Source organism: Cyclospora cayetanensis, unplaced genomic scaffold, assembly GCF_002999335.1.
Source record: "Cyclospora cayetanensis isolate NF1_C8 unplaced genomic scaffold, CcayRef3 CcayRef3_contig_66, whole genome shotgun sequence".
Classification (NCBI taxonomy): domain Eukaryota; phylum Apicomplexa; class Conoidasida; order Eucoccidiorida; family Eimeriidae; genus Cyclospora; species Cyclospora cayetanensis.
The window spans coordinates 114767-132799 of record NW_020312657.1 but is presented as its reverse complement, the minus strand read 5'-3'; the positions used below and the strand labels follow the sequence as shown (position 1 = coordinate 132799).

Sequence of the window (18033 nt, the reverse complement as noted above, 5' to 3'; positions counted from 1 at the left end):
AAATGCAATTTCAGCTGGCTCAGCTCAGAGCTGGCAGATCCTGCTGCTGCCGCTCAGGATTTGCTCTTGCCTTCTGCATGGTTGATCCTAGATGCTTTTTCTGAGGCTTCTGCGTTGCTTTGGCGTGCTGCTCTGTGCCGGCTTTACCCCTGCGTGAACGCAAGGCTGCGATGTGTGGTGGCTGTGTATCCCTTATTGAGATCGCTTCCCCCCTCTGCTCGCGGAGGGGCCCCCTCGCTCTCTCCTGCGCATCTCTGCATGGCTGTGCATGCTGTCTTGCTCGCGCATGTTTCGGATGTTTTCTTCAATGGCAAAGTCTCCTTTCCGCTGTAGCAGCGTCGAAGGGGCCTCAAAAGGATGCGGGTGGGGTGGGGGACGCTTTCGCATGCTGAGGGTGTAGGGGGATTTTCGGCATTTGCTTTGTGGTGTGTCATCTTTCCAGAACCTCCGACGTTCAGCATGCTGGTCCTGTTTCCTCAAGGCTTCTCCGTTTCTGCTCTAAGAGGTGGTGAAGGCAGAAGTAGGTGGATTTAGGTTGATATTCAGCCGCATGGCTGGGAGTGCCTCACCATAACAAGGGGCCTTAAAGGAGACAGCACGCCCTCTAGAGATGTTCGCCATCACATTGCAGCTAGCTCCTAGCCAGTTTCGCTGCTGTCGACGCGTCTTCGGCTGTTTCAGCCTGAAAAGTTTCTGTTAAGGTTGCGAGAAGTGCCTAAACCATGGGGGAGGAGGCTTTCTTGGCTTGTGCCTCTCCGCTTTCCCCACGTTGCAGCTGTCGGGTAGGGGGGGAGGGGGAGGTTCGCTGCGCATTCGAAGATCGAGCTTGCTGTTTTTCGTGTGTCTGCTGCTTCTCTCTCTAGGAGACGCCTCTGCTCTCACGAGCGGCACAGTGCTGTCCAGCGGCAGTATCTGCAGGGGGGTTTCCTCAAAGGCTGCGTGGGGAGCGGGGGGTGGGGGCCCCCGGGGGGCCCCCCTCGACTTAGAAGACATTGCGAGTGGATTGCCTGGGTGTACTGGCAGCAGCGAGTGGGCAGTGCTGAAGAGTGTCAGCCTCAACAATGTCGAACAGGTGGCAGATAAAAAGGTCCATCCGCCTGCAGACTTCAGCAAAACCAATGTTGTTCATTTAAATACCGTCGCCAGTGTGAGTCTCTTTGCTCCCTTCTTGTTGCTGTTGTGGCTGTTGGGGAAGAGGAAGGGAAGGGGAGGGCAGAGGAGCAAGGCAAGGGAAGGGGAGAGGAGGAAGGGAAGGGGAGAGGAGAGGAGGAAGGCAAGGGGAGAGGAGGAAGGCAAGGGAAGGGGAGAGGAGAGGAGGAAGGGAAGGGAAGGGGAGGAAGAAGTGAGTGAGCGAGGATTTGTTTCTTTTTGCTGTTGTTGGTGCTGCGCAAGACGGCCGCGACTAGCATGCCCTTTGGGGCTTGTGAAGCGGTGGTGCTGGTGCATGCGGAACGCTTTCTTGCTTTGTGTGGCAGCTTTTTCTTGCAGATGGATCCTTACTTGTTTCAGTCAGTGACCTTTTGTGCGTCTTTGCCTTCAGTCGCTGAGCCGCCTTGTAGAGGAGGCAGAGGGGGGCGTTCATGGTCTCAAGTGGGAAGATTTGTTGCCGAGAGTCGATCTGGATTTCCTGCAGCCGCTGATGAAGTACGGAGAGCTGCAGAGGCAGCTGAAGGAGAACCCGTGTGCAGACTGCCAGCTAAAGGGGCAGCATCTCCCTCTCGCGATCAAGCAAATCAAGGTATGCGTTGGACGGCAGGAGGGAGGGACCTCCTGACTGCCTCTTCGCCCAGAAACGAGAGAGAGCCTCTTTGCACAGGCTGAGAGCAGCCGCTTACGTGCCTGTGCATGCATGCCTCTACGAATGCTGCAGCGCAACATTGCGCTCTTTGCTACTGGCAAACTGCTTGCAAACTGCTACTGGCAACCAGAGTAGCTCGCGTGCTCCCCTTTCCGGCGTTAAGTGTATGTGTGTGGGGGATAAGGATGGACCGCCACGTGGTATCCTGCTGAGTAGCTCGTTTTTTCGCAGCATCGGCTCACTTCATGGGGGGAGGGGGAGGGGGAAGACTGCTGCTTGCCGTCTATGTGTGGTTTTGCGGTATTTGTTGACGGGACGGTTCTTGCAGCTCGAGGAAGAAGCAGTGGCCTTATCGGAATCGTTGGATGCTAGGTCTTTGGATCTCTACCCAGATCTGCTCGCGAGACAGCGATTTTTGAGACGCTTTGGCTTTTTAGATGCCGAGGGAATTCCGACTCTCAAGGTGCGTAGGAGGCAGTGCAGGGGAACAGAGTTTACAGCAGACTTGTCTAGCGTCTACTTCTTGCGCGACTGCGGAAGTTGTGCGTGTGTTTTTCGGGGAACGGCGAGGTGGCCAAAGGTGTTTGGCGTGGATGGGCAGGGGATGCCTCTTATATTTTTTTGAATGTCTTTGAACTCTCCGCATTCCTGTACCGTGAACGCGGTGCGAGTAAGTAGCTCTCTGTTGAAGCAGAGCTGCGCAGCTGAGTCTGGGGCGTGAATAGGCGTGCTGAGAGAGGGGGGAGAAGGAAGAGGTGGGGAAGCAAGAAGAAGGTTGTGTGCTAGGAAGTGTTGTTCGGTTTGCTGCTGCAGGGTCGAGTGGCGTGTCAGGTCGTGTCTGGCGATGAATTGACGCTTGCCGAGTTCATCTTTCAAAACGGCCTCGATGTGAGTGCTTTCTTTCCGTGTTTAGTAGTCACCCCTACTGCCACGCTCGCTCCACCCCCTCTGTTCTTTTGCTTGGATAAGTGTGCTTTCCAAGAGAAACGGCACCTGGGGGCTGCAACGATGTGTGCATGCGTGCATGCATGCTTGTGTGTGCCCCTTGCTTTTCATGTACGCATGCATGCATGCATGCATGCGTGTGCCGTTGCTTTTCATGCGTGCTTGCATGCACGTGTGAAAGCATGTGTGCATGCACCCCCCTTGCTTCTCTTAACGGTTCTTCTTTCGCCTTGCGCCTCTTTCTCGCAATTTTCGAGCAGGGTCTCTCAGTTGAAGAGGTGGCTGCAGTTTTGAGCGCCTTCGTCGGCTGTGACAGAGAGCAGGCCGAAGTACCTGCCCCGACACCAGGAGTGCAGGAAGCTCGCAGCCTTGTAAGGCATAATTAATCAATGAGGCCTTTCCGCAGAGCAGGAGTGCGCGCGAGTTCGCCGCTTCACGCTGTGCACCCGCAGGATTGCAGCGGCACGCTTTCGCCTCACAGGCTTCTTCCCTTCTCGGGTGTCTGTACAGGCGGAGGCTCTCCACACGCAGCTGCTGGTCGCGCAGAAACAGGAGGGCCTTCGAGTTGCTGATGAAGACTGGTGGAAGCTTTGCAACTTTGACATGGCACTCGTGAGACTTTTTTTCAAGCTCTTTAAGAAGCGCTCATAAGGGCGGCTTCGAGAAGGCAGCCGTGTAGGGTAGGGTGGGGGCACAGGCAGGCAGGCAGGCAGGCCGACATTCTGGGGGTGTATGTATGTATGAATGTACGCATGTATCTATGTATATATATGTATGTATGGATAGGTATGAATGTATGCGTGTATGTATGTGTGTGTATGTATGTATGTGTATGTATGTGTGTGTATGTATGTGTGTGTATGTATGTATGTGTATGTATAAATATCTATACATATATACATCTATGAGTGTATGTTTGCTGGTGCGCTGCCGCAGGTTGCGTATGAGTGGGCACGGGGTGCGTCTTTCGCCAGCGTCGTACGCCTTACCAGCCTTCACGTGAGTCAGGCTGCCTCAGGGCATTATAGGGGGCCTCTTGCTAAGACATGCTTGTGCACTGCGTGAGAAATCCATGTGACCAACTGCCACTTCTCGGTGCTCTTCGCCTCAGGAGGGGTCTGTCGTTCGAAGCTTTTTGCGACTTGACGAACTTATTAGGAAGGTGCGCGCTAAGGGATGCAGGATTACCAGACAGACAAACAAACAGACTTGCAGAGAAACTGACAGACAGACTGGCAGACAGACAGACTGGCAGAGAAGCAGGCAGACAGACTGGCAGAGAAGCAGACAGACAGACAAACAGAAAAACAGACAGACAGACAAACAGAAAAACAGACAGACAGACAAACAGAAAAACAGACAGACAGACAAACAGAAAAGCAGACAGACAGACAAACAGAAAAACAGACAGACAGACAAACAGAAAAACAGACAGACAGACAAACAGACAGACAGACCTGCAGAGAAACACACAAACAAGCAGACACACAAGAAGACAGACAGACAGACAAACAGACTGGCAGCGAAATATATAGCTCTATTCCCTGCCTACCCTTCAGCCATCCCTGCTTGGATGTACCCCTGCTTTTTCCAGCACAGTATAAATAAGTATATGTATATGAACGTATGCGCTGCTCAGTGCTATGTATGTATAAGTGTTCCTGTAGATACACGCGAGCGATATGGCGAACTGTCGGCTCGCCACGCAGGCATGCGTATGGCTTGCTTGTGTGCTCTTGCAGCTGGGTCAAGCCATGACGCTCACTGGAGACCTCACGCTCGTTGCAAAACTGCAGGGGGCCTCTCAAAGGATCCGCCGAGACATCGTATTCGCGACTTCCCTGTATCTACAGTGACGGGGGGCACATGGGCTGTTGTAGTGTATGCAGCGCGAGGCGAACTTGTGGCGACAGTGATGGTCCTAGATGTATGCCTGTCGGGAGGGGGCCATGTACGAGGCCTTTTGCGATCTATTGTAGGGTATGACAGAGCTTCCGTTTCTGTCATCCATGCCCTAGATGCCCGATGTCGTCGCTCTCCTACCCGTACACCCCATGAAATACACTTCCCACTCCCCCCCTCCCTTTTGTCTCTCCTTGCCCATGCGTTGTAGTAGTACCCCTGTCAAGGCTTGGCGGCACTTCTTTTGCATCGGTTTTGAGACTCTCCCTCATGTGGTACAAATGAGGGATTTTGCATCTCTATGGTTGCTCATGCGGCCCTTCGTGTTTCCACCACCACCCCCCACCCCCTGCTGGCCCTGTACGAGGGCCTCCAACCCAACGCCCTTTGCGCTATGTATAGGAAAGGATATTAGCTCTCCCGTAAACCAAGGTTTATTTTAAGGGAGTCTCGCGATGGCACCTGCATCTTGAACAGGCGTTCAAAAAGAATCAATCATCAGGACGAGACAACACAATGCACAGTTGGTTGGGGGGAGAGTGATACGAGTATCTGCCTAGAAAGAGCACTAAAGCTGCAACTATGAGACACATTTAAAAAAACAATTGTTTTGTCTTGCTAGTCCGATGCTGTTGCTGCCCATGAGACATTTCGTGCTGGAACTGCCGCTGCAACCGTTGCTGCACTGAATGCCACTGCACGGACTACTTCTATCTACCGTTGCATCATTCATGTTTGTTTTGCCGGCGTCTTCGTGTCTTGCGGCTGAGCCTCCGCGCCTGCACCCCTTGGGAACGTCCCATCCGCGCTTGAAAAAACCAGATTTGCTGCCTCCACTGCCGTTAGGGGCCCCCCCCCCTCACAACCTAACAGGCCACTGATGCATTTCGTCCATTTCGGATTCAGCTCTTGCCGCGCCAGCTCGGCAATGGCCGCGCCTAGTGGAGATAGTGTCCCCTCGAAGGAGTTGCATGTGTCTTCCTGCCAATACCTTTCCGGTGTCTGATGAGGGTAAATCGGCACCATCTCTTGCACTGGCTGCTGCTGCTGCTGCTGTATTTGCTGCAGTATATGCTGTTGCTGCTGCTGCTTCTGCTGCTGTATTTGTTGTTGCTGCTGCTGCTTCTGCTGCTGTATTTGTTGTTGCTGCTGCTGTATTTGCTGCTCCTGCACGTGCTGCTGCTGTATTTGCTGCTGTATTTGCTGCTCATGAACGTGCTGCTGCTGCGTTTGGAGGTGCGAGGAGAGAGCATCCAGGACCTGGGCGGGTGGGAGGAATTTCGGCAAGTTTCGTGGCAAGGTTCCCCCCGACAGAATCTGTAAGAGGAGAATGCCGAGCTGCAGAGACTCGCTCTTTTGTCTGCTATCGATACCCTTTACTCCTATGGGGCACACTGCGGGTGGGGTCGGTACATTCGGTGGAGCAGCCAAGGGAAGGCCAGCGGCAGTAGACGCAGCTCCAGAGGGAGGCGGCAGTCGATTAGGAGCTGAGGATAACTGTCCTGGTACCTCAGGCTCTACAGCGGCAGACAATGGAACGGCAGCGTGCAGAAGCTGCACGGGGGTAGCCGGTGGAGCGTAAGGCGGGGACAGCGGCAATGCGGCTGCACACGGCTCACTGTCAGTTGCAGTCGCAACGTTCTCTAAATCCGAGAGATAAACTTTGCCATCAGCCGCAACGACTACACCCTCTAAGGTAAGGTTTCGGCCAAGCGCTAAACCCGCAGAATGCAGGCTGCTAACACCCCGTAACAGACGCTCACAGATATACTCTCTAGCAGCAGCACTCAAGGCCTCAGGTGCCTTCGGCGCAACAGGAGAACGGGCAAGGGCCGTCGTAGCCGAAGTGGCTCCCGTGTTTGGTCGTGAACCATCAGCAGGCAGGTTAATAGTGCTTCTTTCCGAATTCGATTTTTTGTCTTGAGCCGGAGGGGCGGGGGCCCCTGGTGTTTCGGTTTGAGCTTCAGGTGGCGGGGGAGGGAAAAGGACGTGCGTTTTTCTTTCGCGTGCCGCCGATGGACTGAGGATGTCTTGTAGGGTGCAAACGTAAGCCGAAGTAATTGCAGCCGAGGGTGAGAAAACAACTGGTCCTACCCACGCGTAGCTCTGACCATGGCGGGGAATGTAGACCGCATACAGCGGCAAGAGCAAAGCTGAGCGCCGAGACGCATCCTTCACGGATGCAAAATCAGACTGCAGAATCCTTTCAGCCACCTGAAAGGCTCTGCGTACTTGACTTTCCCCCACAACAGCGGCCGCACTCACGGCGTCTGGGGAAGGCCCTAGGCCAGAAAGCTGCGGCTGCTGCTTGTCTGAATCTTGTCTGGGAGCCTCAATCGCTCCAAATCCGAGTCTCAAATGATGCAATCCAGGGAGTAACGCGCTGAAAGGGGGGCCTCCTGCTTCCATTTCGAACACAGCGACGCTACGGCCCAATGTAACAAATCGCTGGAAGACAACAGGAACCTTCCTGAGCTCAACCTGCTTGTCTCCTGGGCTGTACACATCCGACAAGAAAAGCAAATGCCCTGCTGCAAACGGCCCCTTGCCCAACTCCGGGACTGATAAGTGCTGCAATGCCGTGAGGCTTGCCGCGATCTCCGGGGGGACGGTCCCCCCCCCCTCAAGCCTCTGTGCTTCCCTCACCAGAGCTGCTGCAGCAGACGCGGCTTCAGCCAGCTCCCTATTTGCTGGATCCATAGCAGGGAGATCTTCAGGAGAGGCTGATGGACTCGCTTGAGGGGTTTCCCCCGTTGCTGTATCTGGTCTCCCCTGGGGTCCTAGGGCTCCAGCTCGACCCCTGATATCGTAATGCCGGGTTTGCAGTATTCCATGCAGCATACGCTGCTGATCCAAGGGATGCACTGGGTGCTGTTGCGGCAATGGGTACGTTCTGGCTGCAGCATAGACTCTATTAGGCCTCCCATCCGACCGCGATTGATTCCGTCTCGGGTTCATTGCCTGCGGTATGACGCGCTGTTGTGGCCTCTGGTGTAGGTGATGGGATTCTAGGGCTCTGCCTGCATGCCGCCCCAACGTTTGGAGCAGCCGGCTATTCTCAAGGAATGACACCGAAGGTGCACCATGGTCCGAGGCGTTCAGGGTGAGCACAGTCTTCAATCCAAGGATGATGAAAAAAGGCGAAATGAAATGCATCGCTAACGCTGGAAGTCACGGCGATATGGGAAAAGCCGTTCATGAACCATTGGACTACACCACAGTGCGGTTCGTTGGTTCAGGTGTATTGGCTGTGAAACTCTCTAAAAAGTTTAGAGCTATAATATATGCTAAATCCTTAAGCTTCCATCATATGTTTAAAGATAAAAGTGGGGCTTGTAGATCAAGGAGTAGCCCTGAGCGTGTGTGTCTCGTATGACACTGTGCGCAACCACACACCGCGACTCAGGAGCAGTATTAAATTTCACAACTCCTCCTTAACTCATTTTCTTGACAATTTTATCTAAAATCAATAAAATGGTACACTGGGGGCGCAGAGAACATGAACTCAGTCGCATGCGTCGTAGTTGGATTGTTGACCGACTCGACAAAAGCCGGGTTGTATTCCCTAGAGCGAGGGAGTCATCTGTTTTTAATACGATTTTTTTGAATTTCTTACTTAATTCCCGAACACATTCTTCTATTCACCCTGATTTCCCCTTCCCTGCTCACTCTGCTTGATACGTATCCTTGCTCTTAGGTCTGTTGTCACTCTTGTTCTGTTCGCGCTCATACTCTCCTCCTCTACTGGAGGAATTGGAACATGCAAAATATGCTTCGGGTTCCCTGAAAGAAGCTTGTGGATGGCATTGTCGCCGGTATTCATCCCGGCTAACCTACACTAAAGCGGCTGCACTTTGAGGGATAAGTACGCTATTGGTGCGAAGCTTACCTTCGAGATTCTACCTTTACAAAAGCCTTATAAAGAGAGCTCGAACAAAATCTTATTCCTTCATCTTAAATCCTCTAGACAAGAATATAAGTAATTTACGTCAGCCGACACCCCAATCACGCTACCGAATCAACTAGTAAGCACTGACGTATACTACACCCATCTAGGAAAATGTAGTCCTCCTCAAAAGAGTGCGTTAAAGTAGGTCTAGTGTGTATAGCTTACTAGTGTTGCTGATATCGGGAGGACCTGTGCAGCAATGGTAAAGTAATCTTAAGACACAAAGGTATTTTACAGCTCGAAGAAGCCGACGTGCTGAGATGCATGCATGCGGCCCTCTGCATAAAGGCTCATATTTTTCGCACCTCAATTATTTATGCAATGAGGAAACATGCCTGCCTTGATGTCTCACGGCAGTGGTACAAAACAACATGAGAAAATACTACAAGTTTGCAGCTTCTTGAAACATTGGGCCATCGAGCGAGATAGAGGAGCCTTGCTCTCATGAAAAATACACATGCACCAGAGCTCGCAAAATATCTTTACAGGTGACCCTTCCCAGCCTCAGCTATGTATTTTTCCTTGGTCAGTTCCTTCCACCCTTTCCACGTGCCTCACATCGCAGTAAGCGCTAGCGCATATGCTCGGGTCACTTCTGAATGATTTTTAAAAAGTGGATTTGTGGCCAGTACGAACGTCACTTGTCAACTAGATCAGGTCAAAAGCCCGAATGCAACAGTCCCTGCTGTACAATGTGCATCAGGCAAGACACTGCAACATATATAAGCCCACTGATGCGTAATATTAACCAAGCTCCCCGTTCTTTGCTCGCTTTGTGGCTGCTTCATGTATACCAAGCTCTGTGAAAACTTGAGTGCATCCGAACTTGGCTTCACTTGCTGTCTCCAGTCTTTTTTTCCATAATGCCTTTTTTCACCCCCCGAATATCGTAATCCGATCGATCGCATATCTTTGACAAGTCGTTAAACTGCACCCGACCGTCATCCACAGTCGTCGGCCCACCCATTTTGTGAACTCCTGTATATGTGCTTTTGTCATCGTGAAACCGAACGTTATCCGCTTTCGTACCGTGTAAGACAGGACCTTCAGCTCCTTCTGCAAAAGCATCGAAACACAGCACGCCCCTTACTACTTCATTTCTTCTCCCCTCATGCACGAAGCATTCTAGAGGCACATCAGTAGGATAAGCACCGCATGCTTCACCAGCTACAATCGCACGTAAACCGATTGGAAAAAATGGTAAGCGGTAGATACAAAGGAAATACAGGTCTTACCTTTTGCAATTTCAGCCTGGACCTTTCCAACTTCTACACCCTTTTTGGCAGCCACAAGCCGCAATGCTTCTTCAAACTCAGCGTAGTTTATCTTCTTGGCACCTTTGGACTTAACCTTTGCAAATATTAGATCGGCATCCACAGCTGTTACCTTGGAGTCAAGAACCTTGGAATCTTTCAGGATCTTTGTGAACGTCCGGCCATCCATGTCGCCGGTGCCTTTTGTGTAGACAGTGAAAGCCTTCTTCGAACTCATTCTGTGAAAAAAAACAGGCAGAAGCGAGGGTCGAAGTCATAAAGCAGTGGTCAAAATACACACGGGCACGAAAACGCGGGGAAACCAATATCTGTTATGCATGATTTCCACCACGAATAAGAAAACGAAAGCAAGCCCGCGCGTACGTATCATGTGATGCACACTCCACTCCACAAAACGGGTGCATTGTCCAAGGCGGCGACTCAGCAACTAATAGCGTTTACGCATTTCATGCTGTTCACTACGAGAATGCACCAGTTAAAGCACCGGTAAGTGCTCTTTCCACCAATGACCGTATCCTCGTTGCGTGGTAACTTGATATCTGTTTCTAGCCCACAGAGATACATATAGGAAGTATGTAGCCAATCGATTCAAGAAAAACACGACAAAGCTCATAAAATTACACTTTTCGGCATGTCGCAAGAAGACGCGCTCTGCCGTCTGTGTTTCTTTGGCAACTCTAATGTAACTCCTTGGCACACGACGAAGTTGCGATGCGTCTCGAGATGCCGTGACCATAGTTATGGTAGAATGGATAGGTAAACGCTAAAATGTGAAGGAGAATAAGTATTCGAGCGAGTAGAGTTGTAAAAGGCTTTCAATTCTGTGTATACCTCCAGCAAGCGAACCACTGGCCCACACGTCTGTCTGACCTCAACGAAATATCGGCCGTTTTGTGTCTTCCTTCTTCTGGAACCGAAAAGAGCCTGTCTACTTAATCATAATTTTTGAAAGAGTAGGCTAATATCAATAGAATTCGGACTGCAATGTTCGCACAGGGCCGCTGGGCAAGCACAGGGTCCTCAAGCCAGCGGTATGATGGCACACAAGGCCCTGTGAATCAGCTTTGCTTTTCCCCCTTCTGCAGCTTAGGGCTCATCTGATACGCATTTCACGATCATTCTTTGTTCTCCTTTCTATCTGCATCGTGTTGACTCAGCGGGAATGCTGCAGTCTGCGTTTATAACACGAGCAATTCATGAGGCTGCTTCACACAACAGCAGTGGGAGACTCATGGTACAGTAAAAGAACGCATGCAAGCGCACACTACTTGTGGACGAATACGTAGATATAGTATTTCCAAATACTGCAAAGCTATACTGATCGATTTAGAAGACAGTTCATCAGTTTAGGGTCCAAAGCGAGACACAGGAGACTAATGAATAAGGGAAAGGCTTCGCCTAACTGCGCAGAAAATCTCATGATCAGGCTACATAGCTTCAATTGAAGCAGACAGTAATATGGCTTTACAGCCTTGCTGCAATAATGTAGATTACACTGAAATTTTGACTGGGTGCCTCCTTGACACCGAATACTGCAGTGTTGGGGAACTCTAGGTGGGTACCTGTGTACCGACATCCCCTTGCACGCGGGGCAACGTGACTCAGTTATTTTTAGACAGCCGCAAAATACATAAAGGCAGAGTCGGTTTTTGCCGGATTAATTCCCAAATGGAGAAATTCTGGTGATAACAAGCTTTACTCAGTGCAACACTTGAAACTTCAAGTAGCAGATACCTTTACCTTCTGCTCCAAGCAAAACTAAATAGACACTTTTGTTTGCCCATCCAAAAGAGCTTCCACGTCTTACGTGCTTGAGCGCGGAAAGCTACCAGTATACGAGGTATGAAAATCTTTGCAGTACGAACTCACTATTTGTCACTTGATTAATCGACTCTGGGGTTAAATATCTTCCTAGGCAGAAGCTCCATGGATTGTTACATAACGGGTCATATCACGGTTACATGTAGCTACACCCCGCCCATCCACTGGGATGTGGATGCAGAAGGGGGCCAGGTTTCCCCACGAAAGCTGTCCTGTTTTTTCTGCTATGCGCCAACTCGGGGACCTCATTTTCTCCGGCAACGAACTACTGAACATTATCTGGCAGTGAAAGTGGACGGTGCCACAACGCCTGCTGCGGAGGCTACAACCGGCGTGCAAGCCAACGTTCACGGAGTATCTCCATTCTGGGGAGACAGGAAAGACTTGGCAGCTGACAAACTGTCTGTGTATGCATCGATTATGCATGTCAAGCAGAAAGTATGATAGCCGCAATGATGGGCAAAAAACGAGTATATTTCATTAGCCGGTTGGAGCTGTACCTCAGTTTGTACACCGTGCATCCAGCTAAACTAGTGCTACATAAGAAAAATTAACTGGAGGAACAGATACGTCCATGGTAGCTCTGTTCGTGTAGAGAGAGTTGCCTAGCTGCAAGGTTCCTACAGGTCAAGCCACCATGCAAGGCCTTGCTCATCTGATTATTCCGATTTCAGCTCAACAGCAGTCTTGGAAAGAATCGAGAATGCTGATTCAGGGGAAGCTATCAACAGATCGGTGTATCGAGAAAGTTGAACTTTGGCTGGTAAAACCGCCATCTTACACGAAGAGATGCTTCGCCAGTGCTTTGCCTCAGGTCTATCGACGGTTCACGTCAGACTGTTGCAGCGTGGCCAGTGACTCACCGATTGAGCGAAACTGACTGGTGGGGCTTCCACATATGATGAGTTACTCGAGATTGTAGAAGCAAATGAGCGCCATTCATGCGTCCTTGGCTGAGACTGAATATCCCAGCAGAGATTTGGGGCCTGTGGGTGCTGAGGCATGGTGAATCTCCCCCAGGCTACACTCCAAATTGGACCAGAACGGCTATCAGAAAGGACCGGCGCGCATACGCTGCCTTAAGCAGTCTTCCAACGAAGCATCTGCTTCTACTGAGGGAAAGTGAATATCACAATCCGGAAATGCAAGCGCATGTAACAAGCCATAGAAATTGGGCAAGAAGCTGGGTTCAGCGAGATCAGGCTACTTGGCGAACAAAGGAGGCCATCAGGGAAACGAGAAGCGCCGACGCAGGCTGTGGCTCAGTGAAGGCCATAGAAATCAGAGCCGCAGCTAAGGACCCAGCAGGATTAATTCATGCACTTCACAATAATGGTTAAGAACTGGTAGCGTTACTTGATAGTGGATGTAAAGTGGATCTGTTTCGGAGAAGACGGTGCACGGTTGCATTCTGCCTGTTCAGTCGTTAGAACAGCTCGTAAGCCTCAGGTCTGCATTACGCAAGGACTGGCAGGGCTGAGGCACTTAAATGCTGCATTCAATGAGCGTTAAATCCTATCCCTATGCTCTTTGACTTCTGTCCTAGGACCAGTGCACTAGGGCAGAATCTTAGGTTGGCATAGGTGACTCAAAGGATGGTGTGCATGCGGCCATAGATACGGGCACTCGAGGTAGTGAGGCATGAAGCGATATTCAGAGGCACCTCCTGGTCTCAGCAACACCCAACTGTTCTATGGTGATGGGGTTAGAGTCAGTGTCTCAACAAGGTGAGGCAGATTCTGCATGCAGGTGGCTCAACAGAGCAGTAAAAGTTGGTGGTTCTGAGCAGTGATGCCGTCCTATTAACTCTGCAGCTGGTTCCTTATCAGCATATTCGACTGAGCATTCTGAGCCTAAGAACAGCAGAAATAGGCAAGTATCAAGGGGAAGTTCGCGGACGTGCTAAATGATGAGCTGGCAGCAGGCTGGTCACATGCTGGCCGTCCAGCGCACCATGTTGAGCTACAGCAGGATGCTATTTAATGCCTTCTCGAAAGCCCCACTACATAAATAGGAAATTGAGCAGCAGGGCCTAAACTGTAGAAACGTCGAACTGCAGGAATTGAATTGCGACTCGACACAAACCGGTATTCACGTCGAATGAAGATTAAAGGTGACTCGTGTGCGCTATCTTCTAACCCCTGAACACGATTACTGTGAGGGAGAAGCTCTCGGTGTCTCATATTGACATATGCGGATCGACAGTGTATCCGCCATCTGAGTTCTCAGACGCCTTCTTCCCAATCCCCATTCAGCCTGATGACAGGCACAAAACGGCGCTCTATGCATGCACACGCAGACCGGAGTATAGGTGCATGCCGTTCGGAGTTCTTACTGCCCCAGCTGCGGCTTGTGCATCAGGCATTGCTGGCCAAGCAGTGGTATGTGAAGGCACACATGTGTCCGCTTTTTGTGAGAATAGAAGTATTTTAGAGCTCCATGTTTTGGCTGCCGGCAATGAGCCAGATCCGGCAGATAATGTAGCAATTAAGAAGCGGCCTTTACTTTTAGGCACTCCTGTGCTTACTGACGTTGAGCAGTTCCATGGCTTGCATCTTACAGCCGAATATGCATTGCTACATTTGCTCAACTGATTGCCTCTTTGAGTAAACTACATTAAATGCGCAAACTGAAAGTTACGCAGATGGGGCTAAAGCTATAGCAGGGATGCTAACCAGACGCCCTTCAACTCCTCCGTTGGTTGCTGTGCCCGATTATGACCTTCGTGCCTTGCTAACAGCTGATGCCAGTGACATAGTGGTGGCTCCCGCAATAGGCTACGAGCTCTTCAAAGCACCAAGTTAATGCTTCTTATTCTCATCGCCTCACGGAAACTGAGCAGCAGTATCCAGTGCGGCAAGAGGAACCCTAAGTGGTGTACTTGGTCGTGAAAAATGCCAGCACTATTTATGCTGGCGTCAATTTACTGTGCAGACCAAGCATCAGTCTTTACCTTCGCACGCAAAGAGTTTTTTTGCCGTTGATAACTGTGGATATGTCTGGCATGTTGCGCGCCCCCTACAAGACATTTCTACAGCGAAGTAGCTGAAAGGTGTCACTAACGTGGTCCCCGATGCACTTTCAAGACACCTCACCGATATATCAATGCACAGCGCAATCGCCCCTGTCTGTGATGGCTGTAATGGCTCACAGCCAAAATGGAAATTGCGTGGGTCTTTGTCGTTTGACACCATGCATCCGCTACTATTGCCAAAATCAGAATGGCATAAGGGTAAGTCAGGCGTGACTCTGTCGAAGATAGCCTGCTGTGGTCTAAACCAAAGTGTGGATGCGGTCGCTTGTGCATTCCGGCTTTACTCGGCAGTACTGTTTTGCACAAAGCACAGGTCCCCGTTCTTGGTCCATGGCGGGATTCACACTGGGGTAGAGCAGCTCTAGTTGTCCATCCGGATGCACGGCGTAACGCACATTTCCCAGAGCGCTAGATGCCACTCCAAGCTGCCGCTGTGTACAGATCAACAAATGACAAATATCATCCCTTGTGACAAAAAGTGTATATGTCTTCAAAACAGTGCGCATTCGAGCTCTGAGACCTCGGAATCCAAGAGACTTACATTCCAGCGTAATCCTCCGGGTTTCTTGTTTCCACCCTAATAGCCCCGTCCCCATAGCCCCACTCGGACGCAGGCTGCGTCTCGGACTTACATCCAAGGTCTATTGTATATTCATTCAAGCCTTTTTTCTCTGAATTTCGCTTTTATAGCTCCAGCTTTGTCGAAGTTGAAATCTTTGCTGACAAGCTCATGAGATTGTACTGCTATGCGCTGCACGAAGAGTGTAGGGGTAGAAGAGTATGCGTTGTCATGCCCAAATAGTCCCTGACTAGGTTCACAGAACTTTCCTACACCCAACCTTTACAAAGCATTCCGGCTGTTGAAAATATTTGGAGTGATCTGACCATGGACTGTGTTCGAGAGATAGAGGTCAAGAGGCACGATAGCTCGTATGTGGTGGTCGACGGATCCAGTAAATATGCCCATTTTGTCCCTTGCTCCGGCCATTACACGGCTCAGAACGTCGCTCAGTTGGCTTTGTAAATCCGTCAGGAGTAGTATTACGTATAAGGATCCGAAATTCTTTAGTGTATTCTGGCGTGCCTCGGGGTCTCGCCAATCTATTGAGCGAACTGTGGCCACTGCGCGTCTCCCGGATGCAAATAGACAGAGAGAGCCAAGCAGCTGCCTTATTCTGCTGTATTTACGGCTCTGCGCTCCCCAAATCAAATTGCTTGACTGGAGTTTCTTCGTTGTGCTGAGTGAGTTTATAACAAAATAATACACTTGTCCACCAGTTTCTCTCGCGCATTCCCGGTCTACACCACGCAGCCCCCCTCCAATCCGTTTTGGGAACTCGTGCTCCGGGGTCAGCAGCCACCCTTAGAGGCGGAGGGCTTCAGGCAGCCTCTAGCAAGAGCAAGTGAACTCATTCGCAAAACTCAAGGGCGATGAGCACAGGACTTCGGTTGGCCGTAGTCAGTTTTCTGTTTTAAACAAATCGCTCTGGTCCTGGTGGATCTATAAGTAGAATTTACGAGGCGCCCGACAAGGTGACCAAACAAAGAAGTTTCTTGCCAGAAGGCTATGAATTTTTGCGATTCTCTCGTAAATTAGCGGTTTCTCTATCTTTATTCGGTGGCCCTAAAGGTTGGGGGTGCCACAAAAGATTTCATATTTGCATCCTAACGAAGTTTCGAAAGTCGTCGAACTTTAAGCGGACTTTGCCGTGAAGGCAATAGACCCGTCCCGAGGTACAGGATCTACAGGGAGCCCTCGAAGTGCAGGATTTAGGTAATAGTGAGTGCCAGCGGCACACTAGAAGGCACTTTATAGTTTAATAGTGTGAAAAAGGTCAACACTATTGGATAACAGAAGAGCACCTGGGAAACTCGCTGTCTGCGGGAGAAGATGCGAATGTGTTTGGTTTGCAGCGCGAGTTGCCCCAGACAGTATTCCTCGCGCTCCTTTTCAATCTTATGGCACACCCTGCTATGCATTGCGCCAGTAAATTATGCACAGGTGATCTCATGCTTCATAGCTGTTCCAACTGCGGACAGCATAGCTGAAGTTTTCCCGTCTACTGTCACTTCCCGGGCAGGCAAATTCGAGTCAAAATCTGTAAAGTTGTGAGCATTGCCTGAAGATTTGCAAGATTTCATTGTTATGCTTGTCTCTACACTCAGATTGAAGTAGAAGCACTCTCAGGCACCTTTCCTCCATATTTCTGCTTACGGCTCCGTTGGGGCGTTGAAATCGTCTTTCCGCATGCACCGGCTGTTTTCCCAGGCAGACAGTGCGCTATAAGGGGCGAGGACACGGCTGAACGTAGTACGTATATCCTTTACTTCACACCCTTTAATTTGCTGCTTTTTGAAGGGGGCACTCGCATCTAAGCGCTCCGACGACACCGAGCCGTCGCACCGGCGTGGCTGTGTTGGTTTGGGTTAGCTGTTGGCTAGTGTCTGTGTATATTTCCTCCTATTTCTGTAGCGCTTCGCCCACACGTTTAATTTAATCTAATTTGCACTGATTTTGTCGCTTTCGCGTGCTTGTGGAGCGACGACAGGGTGGGAACTCTTCGGCTGTACTGCCCGCAGTTGGTCTCGACAGGTACGAAACATGAGAGCGTGCATGCTAAATGCACTAGCGGAATAATGCAGCAGGCCACGTAAGTAACCATCAAATGCTCTCCATAAGCCTAGCCGTAGATAACAAATAATGAGTAAAGAGTTGATTGGTTGGCTTCTTTGTTCGTGAATCTTTAGATTGCCGATATTTGTTGGCCCGATACCATGCTATGTGGTGTGCATGTGGGGCAAATAGTATGTCCAACTAGCTGTGAATGCTTAGAAAGGTGAGTAAACTTTTGAAAGACTCAACAGCTTTTTAAAGTCTGTTTTGACACTGGAGTTAAGTGTCTCCCTACGGAGACCTTGGAGAAGGGGTTACAGCTACACTATGGATGGACTCACTCTGGACTCTAGTTGCTTCATGTTATCTTATCCGGCTGTGGGATGGCGCTCTCCCATGATGGGCCGGAAATTAATCACCGCGGAATTTAGCCAATTATCCATTCTACTTTTCCCAATTGTTTGAACAAGCACAAGGGCGTGGGACGGACCGAAGGCCAAGTCCGCAGCCTCGACGCCTGGGTACGTGCCTTCACGAGGCACTGACCTCGCCTTGGTGCTGAGGTGGACCGTGGTTTGTTAGGCGCCCATCAAAACTGTTATTCAGTTGCTCTGAAATAGATAATATAGGCTACGCTGCTTCATGGCGTTGTTCGCAACAAGTGCCTCACGAATATCAACACGTAGTAAATCAGAA

General features: G+C 50.5%; 3 protein-coding genes across 3 annotated transcripts; 1 reads left to right on the top strand and 2 right to left on the bottom strand.

Annotated features, from left to right (window-relative positions):
- Positions 1-357: 357 nt before the first annotated feature.
- On the top strand, positions 358-4599 carry LOC113146829 (ATP-dependent RNA helicase DOB1-like). Its single transcript, XM_026335345.1, has 10 exons — positions 358-520; positions 864-1147; positions 1541-1738; positions 2127-2261; positions 2612-2686; positions 3004-3114; positions 3254-3355; positions 3680-3742; positions 3855-3866; positions 4486-4599. The coding sequence occupies exons 1-10, from the start codon at positions 358-360 to the stop codon at positions 4597-4599; spliced, it is 1257 nt and encodes a 418-aa protein (XP_026191130.1).
- Positions 4600-5374: 775 nt separating this feature from the next.
- On the bottom strand, positions 5375-7603 carry LOC34620897 (AF4/FMR2 family member 4). The gene has a single exon (XM_026335344.1). It carries the CDS (start codon positions 7601-7603, stop codon positions 5375-5377), a length of 2229 nt encoding a protein of 742 aa, XP_026191129.1.
- A 1823-nt stretch (positions 7604-9426) lies between these two features.
- Positions 9427-10085, bottom strand: LOC34620896 (tubulin polymerization-promoting protein family member 3). The gene is made up of 2 exons (XM_022734127.1): positions 9830-10085; positions 9427-9650 (listed from the first exon to the last, which is right to left on the bottom strand). Exons 1-2 carry the CDS (start codon positions 10083-10085, stop codon positions 9427-9429), a joined length of 480 nt encoding a protein of 159 aa, XP_022588207.1.
- Positions 10086-18033: the final 7948 nt, after the last annotated feature.

Excerpts from the sequence above, each read along its gene's own strand:
- LOC113146829 (XM_026335345.1), top strand. The coding sequence starts at position 358 with ATGCGGGTGGGGTGGGGGACGCTTTCGCATGCTGAGGGTGTAGGGGGA. Across the intron at positions 2,262-2,611 it reads AGGGAATTCCGACTCTCAAG|GGTCGAGTGGCGTGTCAGGT; the intron begins GTGCGTAGGAGG and ends TTGCTGCTGCAG. Across the intron at positions 3,356-3,679 it reads GCAACTTTGACATGGCACTC|GTTGCGTATGAGTGGGCACG; the intron begins GTGAGACTTTTT and ends GCGCTGCCGCAG.
- LOC34620897 (XM_026335344.1), bottom strand. The coding sequence starts at position 7,603 with ATGAACCCGAGACGGAATCAATCGCGGTCGGATGGGAGGCCTAATAGA.
- LOC34620896 (XM_022734127.1), bottom strand. The coding sequence starts at position 10,085 with ATGAGTTCGAAGAAGGCTTTCACTGTCTACACAAAAGGCACCGGCGAC. Across the intron at positions 9,651-9,829 it reads CCAGGCTGAAATTGCAAAAG|AAGGAGCTGAAGGTCCTGTC; the intron begins GTAAGACCTGTA and ends ATGCTTTTGCAG.